Source organism: Mastigoproctus giganteus, chromosome 2 (assembly GCF_048544385.1).
Source record: "Mastigoproctus giganteus isolate SK-2022 chromosome 2, ASM4854438v1, whole genome shotgun sequence".
NCBI lineage: Eukaryota > Metazoa > Arthropoda > Arachnida > Uropygi > Thelyphonidae > Mastigoproctus > Mastigoproctus giganteus.
Window position 1 is genome coordinate 150964569 of NC_143576.1, and position 22528 is coordinate 150987096.

The window sequence follows — 22528 nt, forward strand, 5'->3', positions numbered from 1 at the left end:
TGGAACAAAGGATTGCTCTTATGAAGAAAGGCTTTAAGTTATGCAAATTGCAGTGTGTGGAGACTAGGCACCTGTGAAGTGATCTGATTGAGGTGTATAAGGCCTTGAATAGTTTGAGCAAGCTGAATGCTGATGGGATTCTTCCTCTTGCCCAGATTAATCGCCTGAGGGGACAGTCAATTTGAGGAAAAACAGTTGTAGAACAGATGTGCGGAAATTTGCCTTTAGCCAGCGGGTGGTTGATTGTTGGAACAAACTTCTATCTGTTATGTGTGAACAGAGTAAAGGAAGTGTATAACTACACTGAAATCATGCAGGTGTCTAAGATCCTGCATGCCCACCTTTAGGTTGAACACCAATTATATCATGATACAACAGTGCTATATCTTAATAACACTGGTCAACAAAATGAAACTGTTTTTTCATCAAAGATAATTGTCTGAACCAGTTTTTCATGCCGATTTCAAATATATACTAAATTTTTTCCTAGTTTATGTGGTTTTTGTATATGATGAAACTATACTAAAGACAGTTTTATTACAAAGCATGGCCCCGGGTGCCAAGTGATTGTGATCGAGCGTTTTCTCTGTGCTTAAAGTGCGATTATCTAAGAGCAATTTATAGTTCTTTTTATTCTCTGTCCTTAAGAAATTTATTTATTTAATAACAGCTCCTGTTACAAAATTTCTTGTACAGAGCAAAAAAGAAAAACCATCTTTCTTTATATTTCTTACTAACACTTACTACTTTACGCTTGGTCACACCAAACACTGCTCCTGCTTCCCCATTGCTGGGCTGGAAACCTTGGCAGAAAAGCTAATCTGCGAAGGGCCAAAAGTAGCAAACATGGATCAAAATGTTTCTGCCTCTAGAGCCGACAAGCTTCTTGGCCAGAGTTAGATATTGAACATTACGACTATGACATGTCACAATCCAAGAGGTTGAAAACCACTTCCTCAGCGTCAGATTTTCCTGCATTTCTTGTAATGCATTCTTGCAGATCAGCCTCTCAGTAAGCTTTCTCCGTTTCTTATCCAGAAACACCTGAAAAGTCTCCTGTGACAGTCAAGAGACTGCAATCAGGGGACCTACTAGTGGAGACAATAAACCATGGACATTCGGAGAAACTGCTAAAACTTAAACTTTGCTTGAATTCCAGTAAAGGTTTCTCCCCATGCAACCCTAAATACATCTAACGGTGTTATATCCATCTGGGATCTATTGAATGTCACGGAAAAGGAGATAACGTAAAGAGCTTCAAGATCAAAATGTCATTGCAGTGAAAAAGATTATTACTAAAAAAGACAATACACTCACACCTACAAGGAATATTATTCTCACTTTCAATACGCCAAATCTACCATCATCATTAAAAGCAGGCTATCTACTTTGCCACATTAGGCCCTACATTCCTAATCCATTGAGATGTTTTAAGTGCCAAAAGTATGGCCACTCTCAAACGGCATGCAGTGGAAACCAAGTTTGCTCCAATTGTGGGTCCTCTGATCACACTGAAAGTGATTGCTCAGCAAAAGAAATGGCCTGTCCCAACTGTAAATGCAACCATCCTGCTTATTCAAGGACATGTGACAAATGGAAAACTGAAAATTGTCAAATATAAGATTGAAAATAAAGTAAGTTTTCAAGAAGCAAGGAAAGTAATTGCTCCCAGTATGACTAAGCATACATATGCCAGTACTGCGCAAAAATATCAATCAGTGGCCACCCAAACTGATGTTACAGTCCCTTCAAACACTTCATTCTCTGACTGGGCTCGGGCTGTTCCCTCTTAGCAACAGTCCAATATCCCTAAGCAGTTGAACCAGGCAAGTAATACTGCACTTACAGTACCAGCTACATCTCCTTCCCCAGTGATTGCTTCTACATCGAATAATCGAAGCTCACATTTAAAAAAGAATATCCAAGAAACATCTGTGGATACAATTGACTCATCCAGACAGGAAGAACCGATCTTAGAAATATATGTGGAAGAAGAAATGGACACCGATCGACCACTCTTCTCAAATAAAGACGAACCAAAGCCTGAACGTCACAAGCCAGCCACATTAAAAAAAAAAAACAGTCAGATACAGCTTCTTTTACTAAACACCAGTAATGCCTTATATTCTACAATGGAATTGTAGAGGATTTCGTAGCAGCTTTAATGATATTCAAGTCTTAATTAACCACTACTCTCCGGTTGGTTTCCGTCTACAGGAAACCTATCTATCTCCTCAAATTTCCGCCAACATAAAGAACTATGCCATCTATCGACAAGACCATAATACTTCAAATGCTGCCCGCAAGGGCATGGCCATCTTGATCAGCTCAAAGATCTCGACCAAGCAAATTGTTTTGCAAACCAAAATTGAAGTTGTTACCATACATTTGATAACCCAGATTGCATTAACACTAGTATCAGTCTATCTTCCGCCAAGTCATACCTTCTCTTACCAAGATCTTGAAAACCTGCTAATGCAATTACCTTCCCCTGTCTGTCTCTTGGGTGATTTCAATGGCCACCACCCCTTATGGGGATCGACAAAATTAGATACACATGGCTGCCTAATTGAAACCTTTCTGGATAAGCAAAAACCTTAATGTTCTTACTGGTGCACCCACTCACATACAATTACCAACTGGACAAACTTCTGCAATCGATTTATCAGTATACTCCCCGATTATGTTTCCAATCATAGAATGGTCTGTTATGGACGATCCTTTGGGCAGTGACTATTTTCCGATTATTTGTGATCTGCTCACTACACAACCAACTGGGTAAATTTTCAATCAGTTGTCACCTTGGATGAGCAATATATACGAACACAGTCGATAGCTGAAGCCACAGATTAAATCACTTCACACCTACTATCTGTAGCTAAATGTTCAATTCCATTGTTGAATTCCCAGTCCCGATGGCACCTTAACTATTAATGGAATGAAGACTGCACAAAAGCAAAGAAGTTAAAAAATAAAGCATGGAATTTATTTCGTAGATCCCAACCACAACTAATCTTATCAACTACAAGAAGCTAAGAGCGAAAGCACGTCTCATTCAAAGGCAAGCCAAGAACAATTCTTGGATTCAGTTTGCATCTACCATAAACATAAACACTAACTCCAGGTTAATATGGAAGAAAATCAGGCAGATTTCCAGCAAATTTCCAACCACCCCTTCACTAATTCTTTCACGGAATGGGCATGAACTCTCTGCTCCTGAGGACATGGCAAAACCTTTGCCCAAGTTTCAGCAGCATCAACTTATTCTCCGGATTTTCAGAAAATAAAGACCAAGACTGAACAATGAGCCATCAACTTTTGAACCTCAGTTTTCCTTCAGTATAACCAGTCTCTTCAATATCATGAAATTCTACCTGCCATTAAAACCACATGCAACAGTGCCGCTGGGCCAGATGGAATATCTTATATTATGTTACAAAACCTTGGTGACAAAAATTTACAAATACTGCTGGTCTACTATAACTGAATATTTATGGAAAACATTTATCCCAGCTCTTGGCATCATACCACAGTTCTTGCCTTTTTGAAACCTGGAAAAGACCCTACTAGTCTGTGCAATTACCCACCAATTTCCCTCTCCAGTTGCCTCAGTAAATTACTTGAAAAAATTATCCATAATTTACTTGCTTGGATCATCGAAACACAACACCTAATGAGTAATAATCAGCATAGCTTTCGTAAGAACAGGTCCTCCTTTGATCTCATGATCAAGGCCGAGTCTGCAATTCGCAATGTCTTTGTAAAAAATGAACATCTTGTTTTGGTTTCCATAGACATAGAGAAGGCATATGACATTACCTGGCTCCATGGCATTCTCAGTGACCTCCATGCTCTTCGTCTACGAGGCAACCTTCCTATATTCATCAGGAACTTTCTCCAGAATCATTTGTTCCAAGTTCGATACCACAACTCGCTTTCCATGACATTTTTACAGGAAGGTGTGCCACAAGGTTCTGTACTGAGTGCAACTCTCTTTGCCCTTAAATTTGTTTCCATCACAAAAGAACTTCCAAATACAGTTGAGACCTATCTTTATGCAGATGATCTCTCCATTTCTTGCCACTCTCAGAATATGAGATCCATTGAATGGCAATTGCAGATATCCTTGAATAAAGTCCAAAGGTGGGCAGGACTCAATGGCTAGCATCTATCTTAGCAGAAAACGGTTGCAATCCACTTTTGTAATCAATGAAAAATACATACAGATCCTGAACTTCAGATGTCAAACTTTACCATTCCAGTGACTAACAGTATCAGATTCTTGGGATTAATGCTTGACAGAAAATTAAATTTCTTTGAGCACTTTAAATCTGTGCATACTTCCTGCCTCAAAAAACTGAACATAGAGTTTTTCTGCTCCCTTGTCTTGGGGAGCAGACAGTACATCTTTGCTGCTTTTATATAGAGCATTGATCAGATCCCGTTTGGATTATGGTGTTCCAATCTATGATTCTGCCTGAAAGAGTATACTATGCTGGCTGGATCCTATACAAATGTGCATTGCAGATTGCCCTTGGTGCATTCAGGACATCCCCCACCCATAATTTATATATTAAAGCATGAGCCCCCTCTTTGCCTCCGCAGGAAAACACTACTTCTTAAGTATGCAACCCAAATACAAAGTTGCTGTCAACATCCTATTGAGCCATACCTATTTAATCCATCACTGCAAAACCTCTATAGAAATAAACCCAGTAAAATAAGACCAGCAGGCTTATGCCTAATTGAAATAACACAGAATTGGAATGTTCCTAATGTCAACAGGCTACAAGTAATGAAATGCTCTCATCCACCTTGGACACCTCCTCCTCAATTAACTTGCGATACTTATCTTCACAAGTAGGAGAAAGAATCACCTACTGTCACTCAACGTGAAACAACTCCATGCAAGCCATATTCAGAAATATGCTAATTTTATTGCCAATATATACTGATGGCTCCAAATCACATTCAGCCATTGGAACAGCAGCAGTATTTCCCACTACAATCATTTCTGCTGCCATTCCACCTGAGTATAGCAGCTCCTCTGCAGAACTTCGTGCAATAAAATTAGCTTTAGAAAACCTGAATCTGTACCCATCTTTAAAATACATAGTATACACTGACTCTCTAAGCTCAATTAGAGCAATACAAAACTTTTCTTACAAGGTTCATCCTATGTTAAACAAATCGGAAACCTCTTATTACAAATTGAGGAAAGTCATCAGTCAGTGACCTCTTGCTGGATCCCAATGCATTCGGGGATAAAGGGGAATGAACTTCCTGACAAAAATGCCAAAAATCCATCAACTTATGATTTAACCTTCGCTTCTCATTCCAATCTCTGATTATAATCATATCATACAAACATGTCTTGCACAGTGGAAAGAGCTATGGCACACCCAAACCAATAATAAACTTTATCAGTTGAAACAGGATGCACAGCTTTGGCGCTCTAGCACCAAAACAGTACGAAGAGAAGTAGTGAACCTGACTCACCTTCATCTACTTACAGGAGAGGATCCTCCTCAATGTCCACACTGTTACACACATTTAACAGTCAAGCACATTCTCGTTGACTGCCCTCACTATCATCAGGACAGAACATCCATCCTCCTTTCCCTATAAAAATTTCGAGAACCAAAGACATTAAAACATATTATTAATGACGATGCAAACATCAACGAATTTTTCTCTTTTTTGAAAAAAATTGGAATCTATCATAAATTCTAAAAGATCTCTCTAATAAAAAAATGAAGTGATTATATCTGAAATTTGTTTTTATCATTTTTCTATGAATAGGTGCACTACAGCCCCAGCAGCTCGTGCGCCATTAAACCCCCATAACATACACATACACACATTACAAAGCATGAGACTAATTACAATTACATTTCAAGATCTAAACCTAATATGCTTCACGCACAGTTAAAATATTACAGCACTATTATAAAAAAGATATGCACAAAATAAAAATCTTGTGTGGATGATTTACTTTGGTACACCTTGGAATGATGTGGTACAGCATCTAGCAGTATTCTGCCAACATATATACATTCCAGAAACCTTGGTAGTGGTTTTTTCATTTAATTTAAGGTCTTAATAGAATCATTCCCCTTGCCCATCACTCACTGTAAAAAGAGTTTTGGGAAATGTCTAAATGCAAATGTAAGAAATGAAGTTTCAGTGACACTTGACATCCCATTTCTTTATATGCATCGAACAGTTTCTGAACTCCATCTGTGTATTCAGGAGACCTGTGGTTTCCACAAAGCCATTTGAAAGCCTACCTTACTACTATGTCGAGACATTTTTCAAAGCTTTCGTCCTACAGAAGCTCTATGATTTGAGGTCCACAAAGATTTCCTTTTTCACTTACTCAGCACTTGAGAGTTCTCACTAAAGTAATGAAATCCTCTCAAATTTATCTTACCTATCACTTTCACAAAACTCTTCATTAGGCCAAGTTTAACGTGGAGAAGTGGAAAAAAATCTTTTGAATCTGCTAATGGAACATGCTACATACCACTCATTCTTGGCTCTTACGTGATACTTTTAGGCTGGTCAAGTGTGATGTAATGGTCTGCAGTAGAATGGCTGTGCCCATTAATATACCAGTGATTAATAATGTTACCAAAACTTTGTTTGTGTGACTTCATTAATACCTGGGACCTTCTTCATTGCCAAATTCTATTCTTCCAATCTAAACTTTCCAGAATTAACAGATTTGATCCTTCATTCATCATTACCTCAGTCAAGCTTAGCCACTTATTTTGCTTTTGACTCATTCATATTAAATTTCTAACTTCAGTAGACCTATTTTAAATTTCAACAAACTTCTTTAAATGTTTATTTTATTCATTTTGTTAAAACATTTATGTTGTTATTGTTGTTATTTGGTTTTTAGAGGCCATATTGCTCTGGGGATATGCGATGGTCATTCCCTGACCTTTCCGCATCCTCTGTATTTGGTGGTCACGGGCTCGAACCCCGGTCTAATCAAGAAGTGTGTACTACACACTGCTGCTCCTGCCCACCTGGCTACGGAGGTGCCGCAGTTATGTTGTATTGCACCTGTCTTGTTTGGTTAACAATACATGATTTTATATATATAAAATTTCTTTTCTGAGGAAGTGAGTAGCAAAACCTCCCATTGTTGAAAAGTAAATTATGTTGAGTGATAGCCTGGCTTGAACACAGCAATCATCTTTTGTTGAAATGCAATTAGATGTTTAATGTAAGTGAAAATATAGTATCTTTTCCAATTTTTACTTTAAAGGTGATTATTTCTTAAAATGTAGTTGTAAAAGGTGAGTATTTCTTAAAATAAATAAGTTTAACTGTTTCAGATCATGAACTGGAAATTAACTAATGTTGGAATGAACCCTTCTGCAGAACAATACCTTGTGCTGCATAAATTTGGAGCGGTATGTATATAAATATATACACCCACAACATTATATATATATATATATATATAGAAACCTTAATTTTATTAATAAAGGTAAATCATATACAAACTACCAAACTTTCATCATTTGCTATTCCCAAATCTCTCATACATTTATTTATAATTACTATCTTTGGGAACAAAAACCAGATAGTCTCAACAGAAGCTAGTCTACATATTGATGACTAACATTCTAAACCTGGAGTATCGCATTCAGAAGGGCCAATGGGCTGCATCAATGATTCTCTGGGACCAACAGCATGTAGCAACAGGAAGATAAAAGAAATGCATTTGTTTAGCATATTAATCCTTCTAAAAGATGTTTTCTCACTAGCGATACTTGTAAAGATATAATTTATGGATTTGTATTGAAATTTTATGAAATTTAGTATATTTCCTTTAAGTGTCATTATGTACTGTTATTTTATTAAGGTAAAAGGTAACAACAGTTGGGCTGCGTGACAAACATATGTGGGTGTGTTTTTAGTAACTTTGCTCTTGAGTAATTCAAGTCAGTGATATTTTGAGAAAATGTATGTATTTAAATCTGGAACCATATTTAACTGCACAAGTGACACCCTTGATAAAAAAAAAAATATATATATATATATATACTATGTACAGATGCGACAGTAATGCAGCACATGGAGGTGTACGTGTTTTAGTATCTAATAGTAATTCTTCTAAGCAAATCCCCTTAAATTAATTTAGAAGTTGTTGCTGTGCGAATAGAACTTGGAATAATTTTATCATTTGTTTCTATTCATCTTCCATCGAACCAAACATATATACTCAGAGACTTTGATGAAATATTTGCCCAGATACCGCCTCCTATTTGTTTGATTATAAGAAACTCAATGCTAAAGCATGACATATATCATTTTTAATTTTATCATTTATTTCTATTCATCTTCCATCAAATAATTTTATCATTTGTTTCTATTCATCTTCCATCAAACCAAACATATACTCAGAGACTTTGATGAACTACTTGCCCAGATACCGCCTCCTATTTGTTTGATTATAAGAAACTCAATGCTAAAGCATGACATATAAGTAGAAAAGCCAGAAAAGATTCACAGATACAGTTCACATCACGAAGGGCATCACAAAAAACACTGATACTAGATTAATCTGGAGAAAAATCCAACTTCTGAATGGCAAATATCCAGTCATCCTCTCCTATACTAATCTGTAATGGACAAGAACTGTCTTTTCCCAAAGACATAGCAAATGCTTTCACTGAAGCTTTTGGCAAAGTTTCAGCAGAAAATTCATATAATGCTCCATTCCAACAAATTAAAGAGGCAGCAGAAGGGCATAAGTTAAATTTCAACACTAGTCTCTTTGTCTTCCCAATAATCAGCCTTTTACAAAATCCGAGTTAGAGGAATCTCTTAACAGAGCTCCCAATAGTGCAGCTGGCTCTGATGGTATATTTTATATTATGCTAAAACACTTGAATGATACAGCTTTACAAACTCTTCTAATATTTTTTAACAGAATTTTTCAGGAACATATTTATCCTTACTCTTGGAGACATTCACTTGTATTAGCTATCCCTAAACCAGGAAAAGATCTCTCTGATCCGATTAGTTATTGTCCAATTTCCTTAACTATTTGCTTGGGGAAAACACTGGAGAAAATGGTTCTTAAGCTCTTCACCTGGTTTCTAGAGTCATGTAATATCTTGCATAAAAATCAGTATGGCTTTCGGCAAAATAGATCTTCATTAGATATGATGACTAAAGCAGAATCAAACATCAGAAATGCTTTTGTCAGAAATGGCCACCAAGTTATGATAAGTTTGGATTTAGAAAAGGCTTTTGATACAACATGGCATTTCAATATTCTATGGGATTTTCACACCTTTGGACTACAAGGCAGGCTTCCATTGTTTATTCAAAGCTTTCTCCAGGGCAGAATCTTTCAGACTAGTCATCTAAATGTTCTTTCTAAAATTCATATACAGGAGAAGGGGATTCCTCAGGGATCTATTTTGAGTCCTACTCTATTTTTTAATAAGAATAAACATATTATTCGTGATATTCCAAGCACAGTAGTATTATTTCACTATGGAGATGACATCATGATTTTGTGCCAAGTTAAAAATATGAATTCTAATCGAGAGAGAGCTTCAGATCGCAATCAACAAAATAAAGCTGTGGATGTCTCACAATGGCTACTGCTTAACAGCACAAAAATCCAACTGTATTCATTTCTGTAAAAAACATAAGATCCACCCTGACCTGAATGACAACTTAAAAATTTTACCATACCTCTTTCCAATATCACATTCTTGGCCTAATCCTGGACAATAAATTAAGCTTCTAACAACACATCACATATCTGAGAACCATTTTCTTACAAAAATTAAATATCCTCAGAGTATTATCTTCATCAACGTGCTGACCGATATACTCTGCTTCGACTATATCGGGTATTAATCACATCTCGCTTGGATTACGAAGCTCCAATTTATGACTTGGCCAGGAAAAGTGCACTAATTCAGCTAGATACTATCCATCACAGTGCTAAGGATTGCTTTAGGAGCAGTCTATATTTGATCCTTGAGGTTGTCACAGACATTCTCTCAGATATGCCAGACAAGCTGCACTTGCTACCTGGGAATCTAAACTGTGACACTTAGGTCAAGTGGACCCAGTTTCGGCGAAGTCCTGCAGAGGATTTGGCTGTCTGTGACAGCCAAATCCTCTGCTTGCACATTCACGATGGTGTGACTGTTAGTAATCCTCGGTATAACCTTGCACAGGCACACAATGGGTGACCACCCTGGTGAGAACCAATGTAAGCAGTGGTCGAGGTGTGGCACCCACACCACATGGAGGAATGCCGCCATTCTGTGTTACCAGGCAGTACTAGGTGTTAGATGACTCTCATCAACCGGTGCAATACCACCACTTTGCTTATTGGAGGCTTGAAGTGGTGGAACCCATGTTTAGTCTCCAGAGCTAAGTTCCGGTCAACCCTTCCCCATCTATTCCATCATTCAGTATGATTGATGACTTTTGAGGTTATGATGAAGATCGTGGCGAGATCCAATCTTCCTTACATTTCATGGGTTCAGCTCTAAAATGGTTCGCAGGCTGGCCGATAGGTAGTACACCGGACCAAACCTGTTGGTAACTCTCTAGGAGGCTTCCAGATCAGCTAGTGTATAATCTTGCTACCTCTACTCTGCCAGATAGTGACTGGAGGGAGTCCAGTGTATGGGGGGGAGGCATTGTTGAGTTCACGTTATGTCAAGAATCTGGGTATATTCTTACCATGTGTACGCCATATCCAAAATTTCATTACTTCATACAGCATGTCCCACACTTTTTCTTACTATTGAATACACCATGAATAGTCGAACTAATAGAGTAAGCTTATCTGTGAAAAGATCTAAACCTCCCAAACACTTCCTAATTCATTTCACAAATATATGTGGTCTCAGTTCTGATCTCAAAGATGTCCATTTCCACTTGCAGTCTGCCAAACCCCATGTACTTTTTCTGACAGAATCTCAGTTATTGGTTGATTCAACTACTGCTCATCTCAGTTGCCCAAATTATTCGCTGAATGATCCTTTTGCCTGAAAGGTGGTACTTGTGCATATGTCCGTTCCGATATTCCCTGTCAGAGACTTGGTAATTTGGAATCTTCTCTCGCTTAAAATCTCTACCTCATTGTGTCAAATTCATCTGTTGTCTCTACCATTCTCCCAACTCCACTAATCACTTGGAGCTCTTTGACTTTCTCCAGTCCAACTTTCCTAACAGTGAGGTAATTTTCCTTGGTGATTTTAATTTTCACAACTCCAGCTGGCTTTGGTTTTCTAGTCACACCGACCCAGTTGGTCGAGATGCTGAGGCTTTTGCAATTACTAATGACCTTGTACAGATTGTTCATTTACCTACAAGAATACTGGACAATCCTAACCATACAGCTAACACGCTTGATCTTTTTCTCATAAACAACTCTTCTAAGTACACAGTCGAAGTGAGAAGGCCTTTAGGCACCTCAGATCGATCACAACTTGGTGATTGTCTCTTCTGAAATGGAGCCTTTATCTCATGGCTATTCCCAACCTTGTATTGTTTGGCATTACAAGAATGCAAAATGGGATGACCTGCGAGATTTCTTTTCTTCTTTTCCTTGGTCGGATTACTGTTTCAAAACTTCTGATGTCACTGTTTGCTCAGATCGTTTCAGTGAAATTATTCTTGCAGGAATGGAATCCTTTATCCTACACTCCACTTTAAAATCTTGTCCTTTATCTAAACCTTGGTTTTCCAATAAATGTGCTAAGGCTGTTCAAGAGAAGAACGTTGCATATTGTATTTGGCTTGTTTCTAATTCTTCAGTTTCATTTTCTGCCGACACCAAAGCTTGCAACAATTGTAAAGCAGTTATTAATCAGTCCAAACTAGAGTTTGAACAGGCTAAGAGTAGAAAACTTGCCTCTTGCCCTAATGGTAGCCGAGCATTCTGGTCTCTTGCCAAAGCTATTGGCTGCAACTTTTGCCCATCTCTGCTCCCACTTCTGTCCAAACCAGATGGTTCTGTTGTCACTTCAGCCAAGGATAAAGCTGACCTGATAGCATCCCATTTTTCTTCCAACTCATGTATTAATGATCTTGGCAAAACACCTCCCACCATTCCCAACACACTCCATTCAATGCCTCCTGTGGTCTTCCATCAAAAGGATATCAGAAGGATTTTGATGAATCTTGATGCTAAGAAAGCTCCAGGTCCTGATGGTATTTCTCCACTTGTTCTCAAAACCTGTGCTCCTGAACTTACTCCTGTTTTTTTTGCTGTCTTTTTTCACTTTCTTATTTCAAAGGTGTTTTTCCTTCTGCTTGGAAATTTGCTCATATCCAGCCAGTTCCTAAAAAAGGTGACAAATCCTTCCCATCCAATTATCGTCCCATTGCAATCACTTCTACTCTTTCTCAAGTAATGGAGATATCGATTAACCACCAACTCTTAAACTACCTAGAAACTTTCTGTCTGATCAACGATTGCCAGTATGGATTCGATCAGTGTCGATCCACTGGTGATATTCTGGCTTATGTTACCCATTTATGGACTAATTCAATGGAAAAGTTTGGTGAAACACAAGCAGTTGCTCTTGACATCTCAAAGGCTTTCGATCGTGTTTGGCATAAAGGTCTTCTAAACAAGCTTCCATGTTATAGTTTGCCAACTGTTTTTTGTAATTGGTTATCCAGTTTTCCCTCTGATCGCTCACTGAGGGCGATGGTAGATAGCTCTCTGTCTTCTAACTTCTCCACTAATTCCAGTGTCCCTCAAGGTTCAGTTCTTTCCCACACTCTTTTCCTCTTGTATATTAATGATCTTCTTCCATTGACTGGAAATCCTATCCATAGTTTTGCCGATGATAGCACATTGCATTCCACTTTCCAATATGAGGAACATTGTCCTGCTCAATCAGCTTCAATCAACTTCTCGGAAATCTGCTACCAATTCCTTAAATGCCAATCTCCAGGTAAATCTCCAGTGGGACAAAGACAACTTAGTTGATTTCAATCCTTCTAAAACTCAGTCTTGTCTTATATCTCGCAAAAAGGATTCTTCTGCTCCTATGCTTATCTTTGGTGACACTCCGATTTCTAGGAAAAATGATATATCTCTATTAGGGATTACCCTAACTTCTAATCTCTCTTGGCACAAGCACATTACAAATATTGCTTCCTCTGCATCTAAAAAATTTGGTTTTCTCTTTCGCTCTCGGCGTTACTTTTCTTACAAACAGCTGCTCACTCTTTACAAATCACAAATCCGTCCTTCCATGGAATATTGTTCCCACAAACCTCTCTCAGGCTTCTTGATTCCGTTCAGAACAGGGCAGTTAGGTTAATTAATGATTCATCTCTAACAGAGTCTCTTCACTCGCTGTCTCATAGACGTACTGTTACTGCTGCGTGCCTCTACTACAGATATTTCTATGGGCACTGTTCTTCTCAATTGACTTCTATAATTCCCGCTCTCTCTTTCAAAACAGTCTGAATATGTGCCACCAGCCAACATCCATTTACTGTCCAACTTCAAACTCACAGAACCAACTTTTCATCTTCTTCGTTTATTCATTCAACTGCCGTTTTCTGGAACAACCTTTCTTCATACATATTTCCTGAAAATTACAGTCTACAGAAGTTCAAGTCCAATGTCAACAAATATCTTCTTTCATCTTCTCAACCTCCAACCCAAGCACAGTACTAAGTACTATAGGTTCTAATACCCCTCGTTTGGGGTTTACACAAATATATATATATATATATCATTGAATTATATTAAATATTAACATAAATTAAATTATAATAAAGTGAATAAATAAATAAATAAATAGGCGTTCATTAGAGGCAGCAACATGCAATTCCTCCATATGAAGCTGAAATACATCCAATATTATAAATTAAATCAAATAAAACATAAGCCAGTAGTATGGCAAAAACTGTAGAGTGAAAATTAACATAAAAATAACCCAAATAAACAAACGAACGAAAAAATGAACAGACATAATAGTAGCCCGATAACGCTTGTATAATTTCGAGTTTTAAATCTGATTAATAAAAACTATACAAATTTTAGGATAATGCCAATTATATAATAATTTAGCGGTACCCCCCCCCCGAGAGGTACCAGTTCCGAAAGACGTGAAATATCACCAAAAGAGGGTTAAAGGAACTACCAAACGATAACAAAATCAAAATAAATTAAAATAAATATAGACTGACCATCATGCCCCATATCGACAGAGGAAGACGAGGCCAATAATGGTCATGGAATCGCTGCATTTCAATCGCTATACAAATCGTCGCCATGGTGAAAAGATCGAAGTACCAATTCACCCTCCCTCCTCCGATCGATCCACCAGTGCAGAGGATTTGCACGGCGGTGGTCCTTATGCAGCGAAAAATAAACTATAGAACAGACAGCACTCTAGAGCAGAGCCACACCACTGACATACTGTAAACTGAATCAGCTTATATAGAAGAAAAAAGAAAATAGATGGTGACACAGGCATTGCTAAATTAGCATATCGACCCATTACTATTGAATTATATTAAATGTTGACGAAAGTTAAATTATAATAAAATGAATAAATAATCAAGCATTCATTAGAGGCAGCATTTAACTTTCGTCAACATTTAATATAATTCAATAGTAATGGGTCGATACGCTAATTTAGCAATGCCTGTGTCGCCATCTATTTTCCTTTTTTCTTCTATATAAGCTGATTCAGTTTACAGTATGTCAGTGGTGTGGCTCTGCTCTAGAGTGCTGTCTGTTCTATAGTTTATTTTTCGCTGCATAAGGACCACCGCCGTGCAAATCCTCTGCACTGGTGGATCGATCGGAGGAGGGAGGGTGAATTGGTACTTTGATCTTTTCACCATGGCGACGATTTGTATAGCGATTGAAATGCAGCGATTCCATGACCATTATTGGCCTCGTGGTCCTCTGTCGATATGGGGCATTGATGGTCAGTCTATATATTTTAATTTATTTTGATTTTGTTATCGTTTGGTAGTTCCTTTAACCCTCTTTTGGTGATATTTCACATCTTTCGGAACTGGTACCTCTCGGGGGGGGGGGGGGGGTACCGCTAAATTATTATATAATTGGCATTATCCTAAAATTTGTATAGTTTTTATTAATCGGATTTAAAACTCGAAATTATACAAGGGTTATCGGGCTACTAATTATGTCTATTCTTTTTTTCGTTTGTTTGTTTATTTGGATTATTTTTATGTTAATTTTCGCTCTACAGTTTTTTCCATACTACTAGCTTATGTTTTATTTAATTTATAATATTGGATATATACAAACGGTACTAGGAAAGTTTTGCAATACAGCTTTGTTTATTTAATTTTTTCAAAGTAATTTCCTCTACATTCAATACACCTCTCCATCCTCCGAAACCAATCTTTAAACCAGTTCTGCCAAGTTTCACTAGGGAGTAAAGCACACTCGTTGTCCCAAGCCCGTAGAAGGTCCTCATCACTGGAAAACCGCCTCCCTTTTAGCTTCATTTTCACATGCGGGAACAGTGCAAAGTCGCAGGGAGCAAGGTCTGGACTGTAGGGAGGGTGCTCGAGAAGTTTCAGTCCTGTCGTGGTCAAATATTCGGTGCAGGCTTTGGCGTGGTGAGCTGCAGCATTATCGTGATGGAGGTACCAGGTGTCCATTCTTGACTTTGGCCGCAGGTTCTTCATAGATCCAATGACTTTAGGCAGGCATTGTTCAGTATACCACTTAGCTGTGACTGTCTTCTGCGTGTCCAAAATGACACGTTCCACAATTCCACTTGATTTGAAAAATACAGCTATCATTTTCTTCTTTACAGATCGGGATTTTCTGACAATTACGGGTGTGTTGTCATCATCAAAGACCCAAACTTTGTTTTGAGCCTTGGTCGGCAGATCGTAATAGTACAGCCAAGTCTCGTCACCTGTCACGATGTTGTTCACATACCGAGATTGTCCCTTATCAAACTTTTTTAACATCTCCCGGCACCAAGTCACACGTCGTGTCATCTGCTCTTCAGTCAGTTGATGCGGCACCCAGAGAGAACAAAGTTTCTTCACGTGCAAATGATCTTGCAGAATCGAACGAATTGCTGGTGCATTTAGGCCCAAAGTATTCTCTATCTGTTGGTAGGTCACTCGCCTGTTTTCGTCAAGCATTTTCCTCACAGCAGTAACGTTTTCCTCCGTAACTGACGTTCGTGGCCTTCCCGGCCTCTCAGAATCCTCCAGAGTGAAATTTCCCCTTTGGAATTCTCTATACCACCTGAATATCGTTGTACGATGTGGACAATCATCATCTAGTGCAAGAGTCATTTCTTCTAAGCACTGGTCTATGGTTAAACCACGCACGAAATTATACCGCAAAACTGTCCTTATCTCATTTCGTGACCACGATGCCATCGCAAGCACTTTACACTCTCACTACTAATGAATAACTGAGCCCATCGACTTGGCGCGGCGGCTATTATGCACGTATGAACATGTCTCAACATGCAGCAACAAGCAGCTTCCTGTGATTCATTGTTGCGTCATATTGCAAAACTTTCCTAGTACCCTTTTGTATATATATATATATATATATATAAATTGAGGCACACGAACCTCCACTCCATCTTCAATCTTCAGAGGAAAACGTTGCTGAACTGTGTAGCAAAAATATGGAGCCTTCCCTTTCATCCTATCTGGTTATACTTATTTGAGCCCCAGTGGACCACCTTTTATGACAACAAACCTAACAAAAACAAGGCAATTGGAATAAGGTTATTACAGTTAATACAACACTGGAATTTACATATGGATAAAATCTGTCAGGAAACAAAGAATTATGACCCTCCATGGTCTGATTATATACAACTCTGTGATTTTTAATCTCAGAGTTGTATATAATCAGCGTTGATACAACTCTGTAATTTTTCACAGAATGGAAAAAAAACAAGAAATAAATCTCACCATCAGGAAACTCCATGCTGTACATTAGCTAAAAATTCTCATTATTTTCATATATATACCAATGGCTCAAAAACAAGTACAACACTAGGTGCAGCTGCAATTTCCTCTGGCTTTTCTAGTTCTGTTTACCCTTCTGAAGAAATGTTTGATTCAGCTAGCTCTATATCACATGACTAATCTGTCCAGTAAGCAAACAATGATCTATTCTGACTCTCTGAGTACAATAACAGCATTAAAAAATTCATCCAAGCCAATCCACCCTGTCTTGAAGCAAATCAGATCACAGATATTTGCGTTACATGCTGTGAACTAATTAATGACTTTCTGTTGGATACCACGTCATGTAGGCATCAAAGGAAATGAATATGCAGATCAAGCCGCTAAACATCCAACCACTGAATACACTCTTAACTAGAAATTTGTATACATACTACAAATCAGTTATAAAAAATATGTGTGAAGAACAATGGTTGCAGATCTGGCAGGACAGCAATAAGCTGCTTCAATTTAAATGGGAATCTCAGTTGTGGGCATCAAGCATGAGATCAAATAGGCAAGAGGAGGTGGTCCTGGCCAGGACCACCTCCTCTTGCCTATTTGTGTATTGGGCATTGTATTAATGTTTGAAACAAAATTTTTGCATCGCATTGCTCTCTCATCTGCAAGAACCTTTAAAATTATGCAATCTGATTGGAGACAATGCAAATGTAGCCGAATTCTTTGTTCTTGAAGCAGACATCATTATTTAACAGATTTTAACTTGCAACTGCACTACTGAATGAATCAGGCACAATATGGCCTTATAGTAGCCCTTGTGCCATAAAACAGCATACCAGCCAACAACTAAAGAAAGGTTCAAGGTCAACTTTTGTGCATGCTGTCTCGCCGTTCACACCTTGTATATATGGCCTTGTATTGTATATATTCTGATATGCCAAAAAAAAAAAAAAAAATTTCTTCAAAGAAACTAACTTTCAGTTTTCAGGGGGTACCTTGCTGTGTCTCTTATCTTTTGTCGAACAAAGTTTTGTACAGATATATAACTGAAGGTGATCAACCAGTGATTACTTGTGGTTTCTGTCCCGTGCACTAACCAGGACAAAATTTTTTCTGCAAGCTGTGAAGTGGTTTGTGTATCCAGATTGGATTCACCAGTGGTCAAGCTCTAGGTTTTAAGCATTGAGCACATTGATCATTTACAGTAGTCTTCTTCTACCATCTGCAGAATCATTATGCTATGGAGTGGATGTGGCATTAGAAGGTAAGCAAATATGAGATGTTAAGAAAACTCATGCTTTGTTCAGTGAAGGAGTTGGATTTGGTGGCTGTTTTTGAGGTACGATGCTAACTGTTAGTGCCAAAGTGCCCTTCCACAGTAGCACAAACCATATGTGGTATTCAAAGTGAGTTACAGCCTACTGTAGGATTGCTAATAATTATCGCTGCCATGCTTGTATCATTCTCTGCATTAATAATTCTGTACAAGTTGAGATGAGTTACTCCTTATGCTTCAGGGTACATAGATCTTGTATTGGTAACTATGCATATCTTTCTCCTCCATTAATTTTTGTAGTATCGAAATTATGACTCATCGTGGACTTTGTTTTTAATATTTTCTAGGGCTCTTATATACTGGAAAGTCGGCATTCCTTACTGAATGGTTAAATGGTTTCTTGGATGAGTTGCAATTAGAGCAGAGTGGAGGTTGATATCTTTTCTGATTCTTTTTGAATAAGTGCCTGCTGTCTGCATAGATAGCACTCTTGAACATCCAGTAGAGCAAGGGTCGGCAAACTTTTTTTTGGAAAGGGCTAGATTGTAAAATTTTTAGGCTCTGCGGGCCAGGTAGCAAGCTCGAAGATATTTACTTGGGTAATTCTACTCATAGAGCAACAAAAAAAAAAAAAAAAAAAAACTGGTTCAAAATCTTTTTATTAGGAAGTGATATTTTACATAATATTTATACACATGCTGACACTTACAAAAAATGAATAAAATATTTCCATTTATTAATAAACGTATTATAGAACTGGTTACATTTTGTACTAATGCGATGAATGTAATTGTTTTTTCTGAGATAATGTTTCATCATATTCGAGTTTGAAGTTAGTACTTCCTATCATTAAAGTTGTTTGCAAATGGTCATTCGTTAATAATGATCTTTATTGCGATTTTACATATTTCATTTTCGAAAATGTCTTTTCACATTGGTATGTACTCCCCAATATAGATATAAATTCCCATGCATATGATTTTAATTGACCGTATTTATCTTCCGAAAGATATTTATTGAATTGGGTTAGATCCATTTCTTTAAAAGCTTTAACACCTTTAGCATATCATCATTTTGCAGATCAGTCACTTCCAATTGAAGGTCTGATAGAAGCTCCTCAATTCTACAGCCAAATGGATTTTGAAATATGAAAATGTCTTTTGCACTTGCATCAAGATCCGAAAAACGCTGTTGTAACTGTAGTTTAAGTTCAGAAAATATATCCACCGCGAATTTTTTTGGGAATGGGGATTTCGCTAATATTTGAAATTTTTTATAGTGTGGAAAATGGTGAAACGTGGTAATGTGATTTGTGTTTCAAACAATGCAAATTTTTGACGATATCATTTTACGATAGAATACATTTCATATATGAGCACTGTTTTCCCTTGTAATTTTAAGTTAAATTCGTTAAGATATCCCACAATGTCTGTAGAAAATGCTAATTTCCATAGCCATTCATTGTTAGATAACAGTGGTTGTGGGCAGTTTTTCTCATTTAGAAAAATTTCTATTGCTTCTCTGAGTTCAAAAAATCTCAAAACTTTTCCATTGCTGAGCCATCGAACTGCTGTATGGTAGGGCAAATCAGGATATTCGTCTTCAATCTCTAATAAAAAATCACGAAACTGACGATGGTTAAGTCCACAAGAGCGAATAAAGTTAACCGCTGACACAGCTGGTTCAATAACACACGACAGATTGAGGTGTTTCCCACAAAGAGCCTGCTGGTGAATAATACAATGAATTACCAGAGGTTTTGAACATTTAGCTTCTTCACAAGCCTTAAAAATTTATCCAACTAATCTTTCCCAGTTCCACACATATTTTTACCACCGTCAGTTGTGACATATTTTAAATGATTCCATTGCAAATTGTACTGTGTTAGCATTTTTTCGACTTCCTTGAAGGTATCTTCGCCTGTAGTTGTTCCATGCAGACTATTCATAGAAGCTACTTCTTCAGTAACCTCAAACTCAATATTGACTCCTTGAATAAACAGCAACAATTGGGCAGTATCAGTAATGTCTGTAGACTCATCAAGAGCCAACGAAAACCACTTGAAATTTTTTCCCTTGTCTTTTAATTGACTCTTGATGTGGCTCCCAATGTCCTCAACTCTTCTAACAGTTGTTCTCGCCGAAAGACTGACAGATCGAAACAAATCCATTTTCTCTGGACACATTTCATTGGCTGCCACAAGCAAACATGATTTAATTAATTCACCATCGGTAAATGGTTTCCCTTTCTTGGCTAATAAATGAGCTATTCGTTAGTTTACTTTAGTTACTGCTTCATTATCATTTTTTATTTTAACGAATAAATTGTGTTGTGATGATGCATTACGATTTAAACTTTCCAATTTTAGCTTCCGTTGATTTTCTGTTAGTTTTGAATATTGTGCCGCATGCTTAGTTTGGTAATGACGACGTATATTGTACTATTTTCGCACAGCTATTGTGTCATTACATAATAAACATGATACTTTGTTATTTATTTCTATGACAAAATAATTCACACTCCATTCAGCTTTAAAAGCACGACATTCAAAGTCCACTTTTTTCTTGATATTTGGTCTTGAGGGTGACATGGAAACGGTGGGTAATAAATAAAAGAGGAAAAAAAGATCGCAGAGCGCCGTGACAGACAATACCACGTGCGCCCCTAAAGCAAAACTGAGAGAAATGCTGGCAACACTTGTTCTACGGTAGATGACAGAATGCAAATATGCGACACCAGTAGCGCCACATGCAATCATTATTCTCGACTATTGGCTATTGCATTGCATAATTTGATTTATTTTGAATTTTTTTCATGTAAAAAACAATATTAACCCGTGGGCCGGATTAAAAAGAGGTGGTGGACCGGATTTGGCCTGCGGGCCGTAGTTTGCTGACCCCTGCAGTAGAGGATTGTTCAAAGCCAAGACACTTGGACACTTCATTGCTGCTATAAATTATAAAGCCTTATAATGAACAGTCTAAAAAGATTGTCTTCTGTTTGATAAGCACTTTTTTTTTTTTTTTTTATCCTGGATGATATTTCCAGAGTTTCTAGAGTAACTTGCTGTCCTCTGTGGCACATAAGAATATTATATTGTTTTTTTGTTTAGGTGTAGGATTCTTGCCTGATTGTAACACTATCTACATTTTCATAGATTGTTGGTGAGCTTACCTGCTGCTTTTAGTTTCTCATTTTCAATAAGAAGGTTTTATATTTTTTTCCAACTTATTCCAGCATTGTTTCAACCACGTAATCAAAGCAACTTTGTCACATGGTTTCCTTCTATGCTTTAAAATTCATCCAATTCCATTCTTAAAGAACTGATTTGATTTGATCCAGCAGATTTCCTGAAGGCAGGTCTGGGTAGGGCTGTATTGCCTGCCTCTGAAACAGTATCATTTAGAATCATCATAGGAAGTCTTATTGACACTGACTTTTTGAAAATTTGCATAAGGCTTCATCATAGCAAATATGGTAGGAAAAAAGACAATAGAACCAGTAAACAGAGTAGGCTTCAAAGGACCATAGAAGACTACTGTTCAGAAAAACTTCTGCGGTGATGGAGAGTTGTGACTACGTTACCACAAGTGGTGAATTTCAGTGAATTTTTTGTGGGGGATCCATGATTAGGAATTAAGATGTTACTTATGGGGGTTTTGAAGAGGTCCTTCAAGTAGTGGGCATGACTAAAAGGTTCCTTTGTCTCCACTCTCAAAATCCAAGTTAGCAGATGCTTCAGACAAAGGGCTATAAAACTAATTCATAAGTCATTCTCTGGACAGAAGTTAATTAAAAAAAAAAAAGTGTCCTCTTGTAAACTGAGATGTAACCCATCCCTCTGCCGTTTCTCACCCTAGTTTTGAAAAGAAGTGATGCAGACATTTACACATTCGCATTGCTGCATCAATGCTATATCTAGACTGCAGTGCATTATTATAACAACACAGAATAGGAACAATTTATAACACCATGCTGTATGGTTTTAACTGTTTTTAATTCAGTTTTTTACACTAATTACAGAAATGTTATTTATTTTTTTCCCCTATGACATCGTTTTTTTCACAAATAGCTTAAGTCGATGTCATGAGTTGTATTAAGTTAAGAATAAATTCTGGGAATTTGTAAATCTTCACATATTGGCAACATTGCCTTCAGTCATTTGTTTCTTGACTTAAGAGCTCCATGTAGCAGTGTTTATCTATGTGAGCTTGGTTTACTTCTGAGGTTATGTCAGACTTGTTCTGAAAGGTGAGAAAAATGTCTTCATGCAAGTGTTTGAATAGTCCAAACTTA

The 22528-nt window shown here is 37.5% G+C and overlaps 1 protein-coding gene across 1 annotated transcript in view; it reads left to right on the plus strand.

The window, feature by feature from the left end:
* Window positions 1–22528, plus strand: part of LOC150089661 (uncharacterized protein ZK1073.1-like) — a 505123-nt gene that overhangs the window by 380576 nt on the left and 102019 nt on the right. Inside the window, exon 8 of the mRNA XM_090389582.1 lies at window positions 7350–7427. Coding sequence (XP_090245708.1) covers window positions 7350–7427 — 78 coding nt within the window. The remainder of the gene's footprint in view (window positions 1–7349; window positions 7428–22528) is intronic.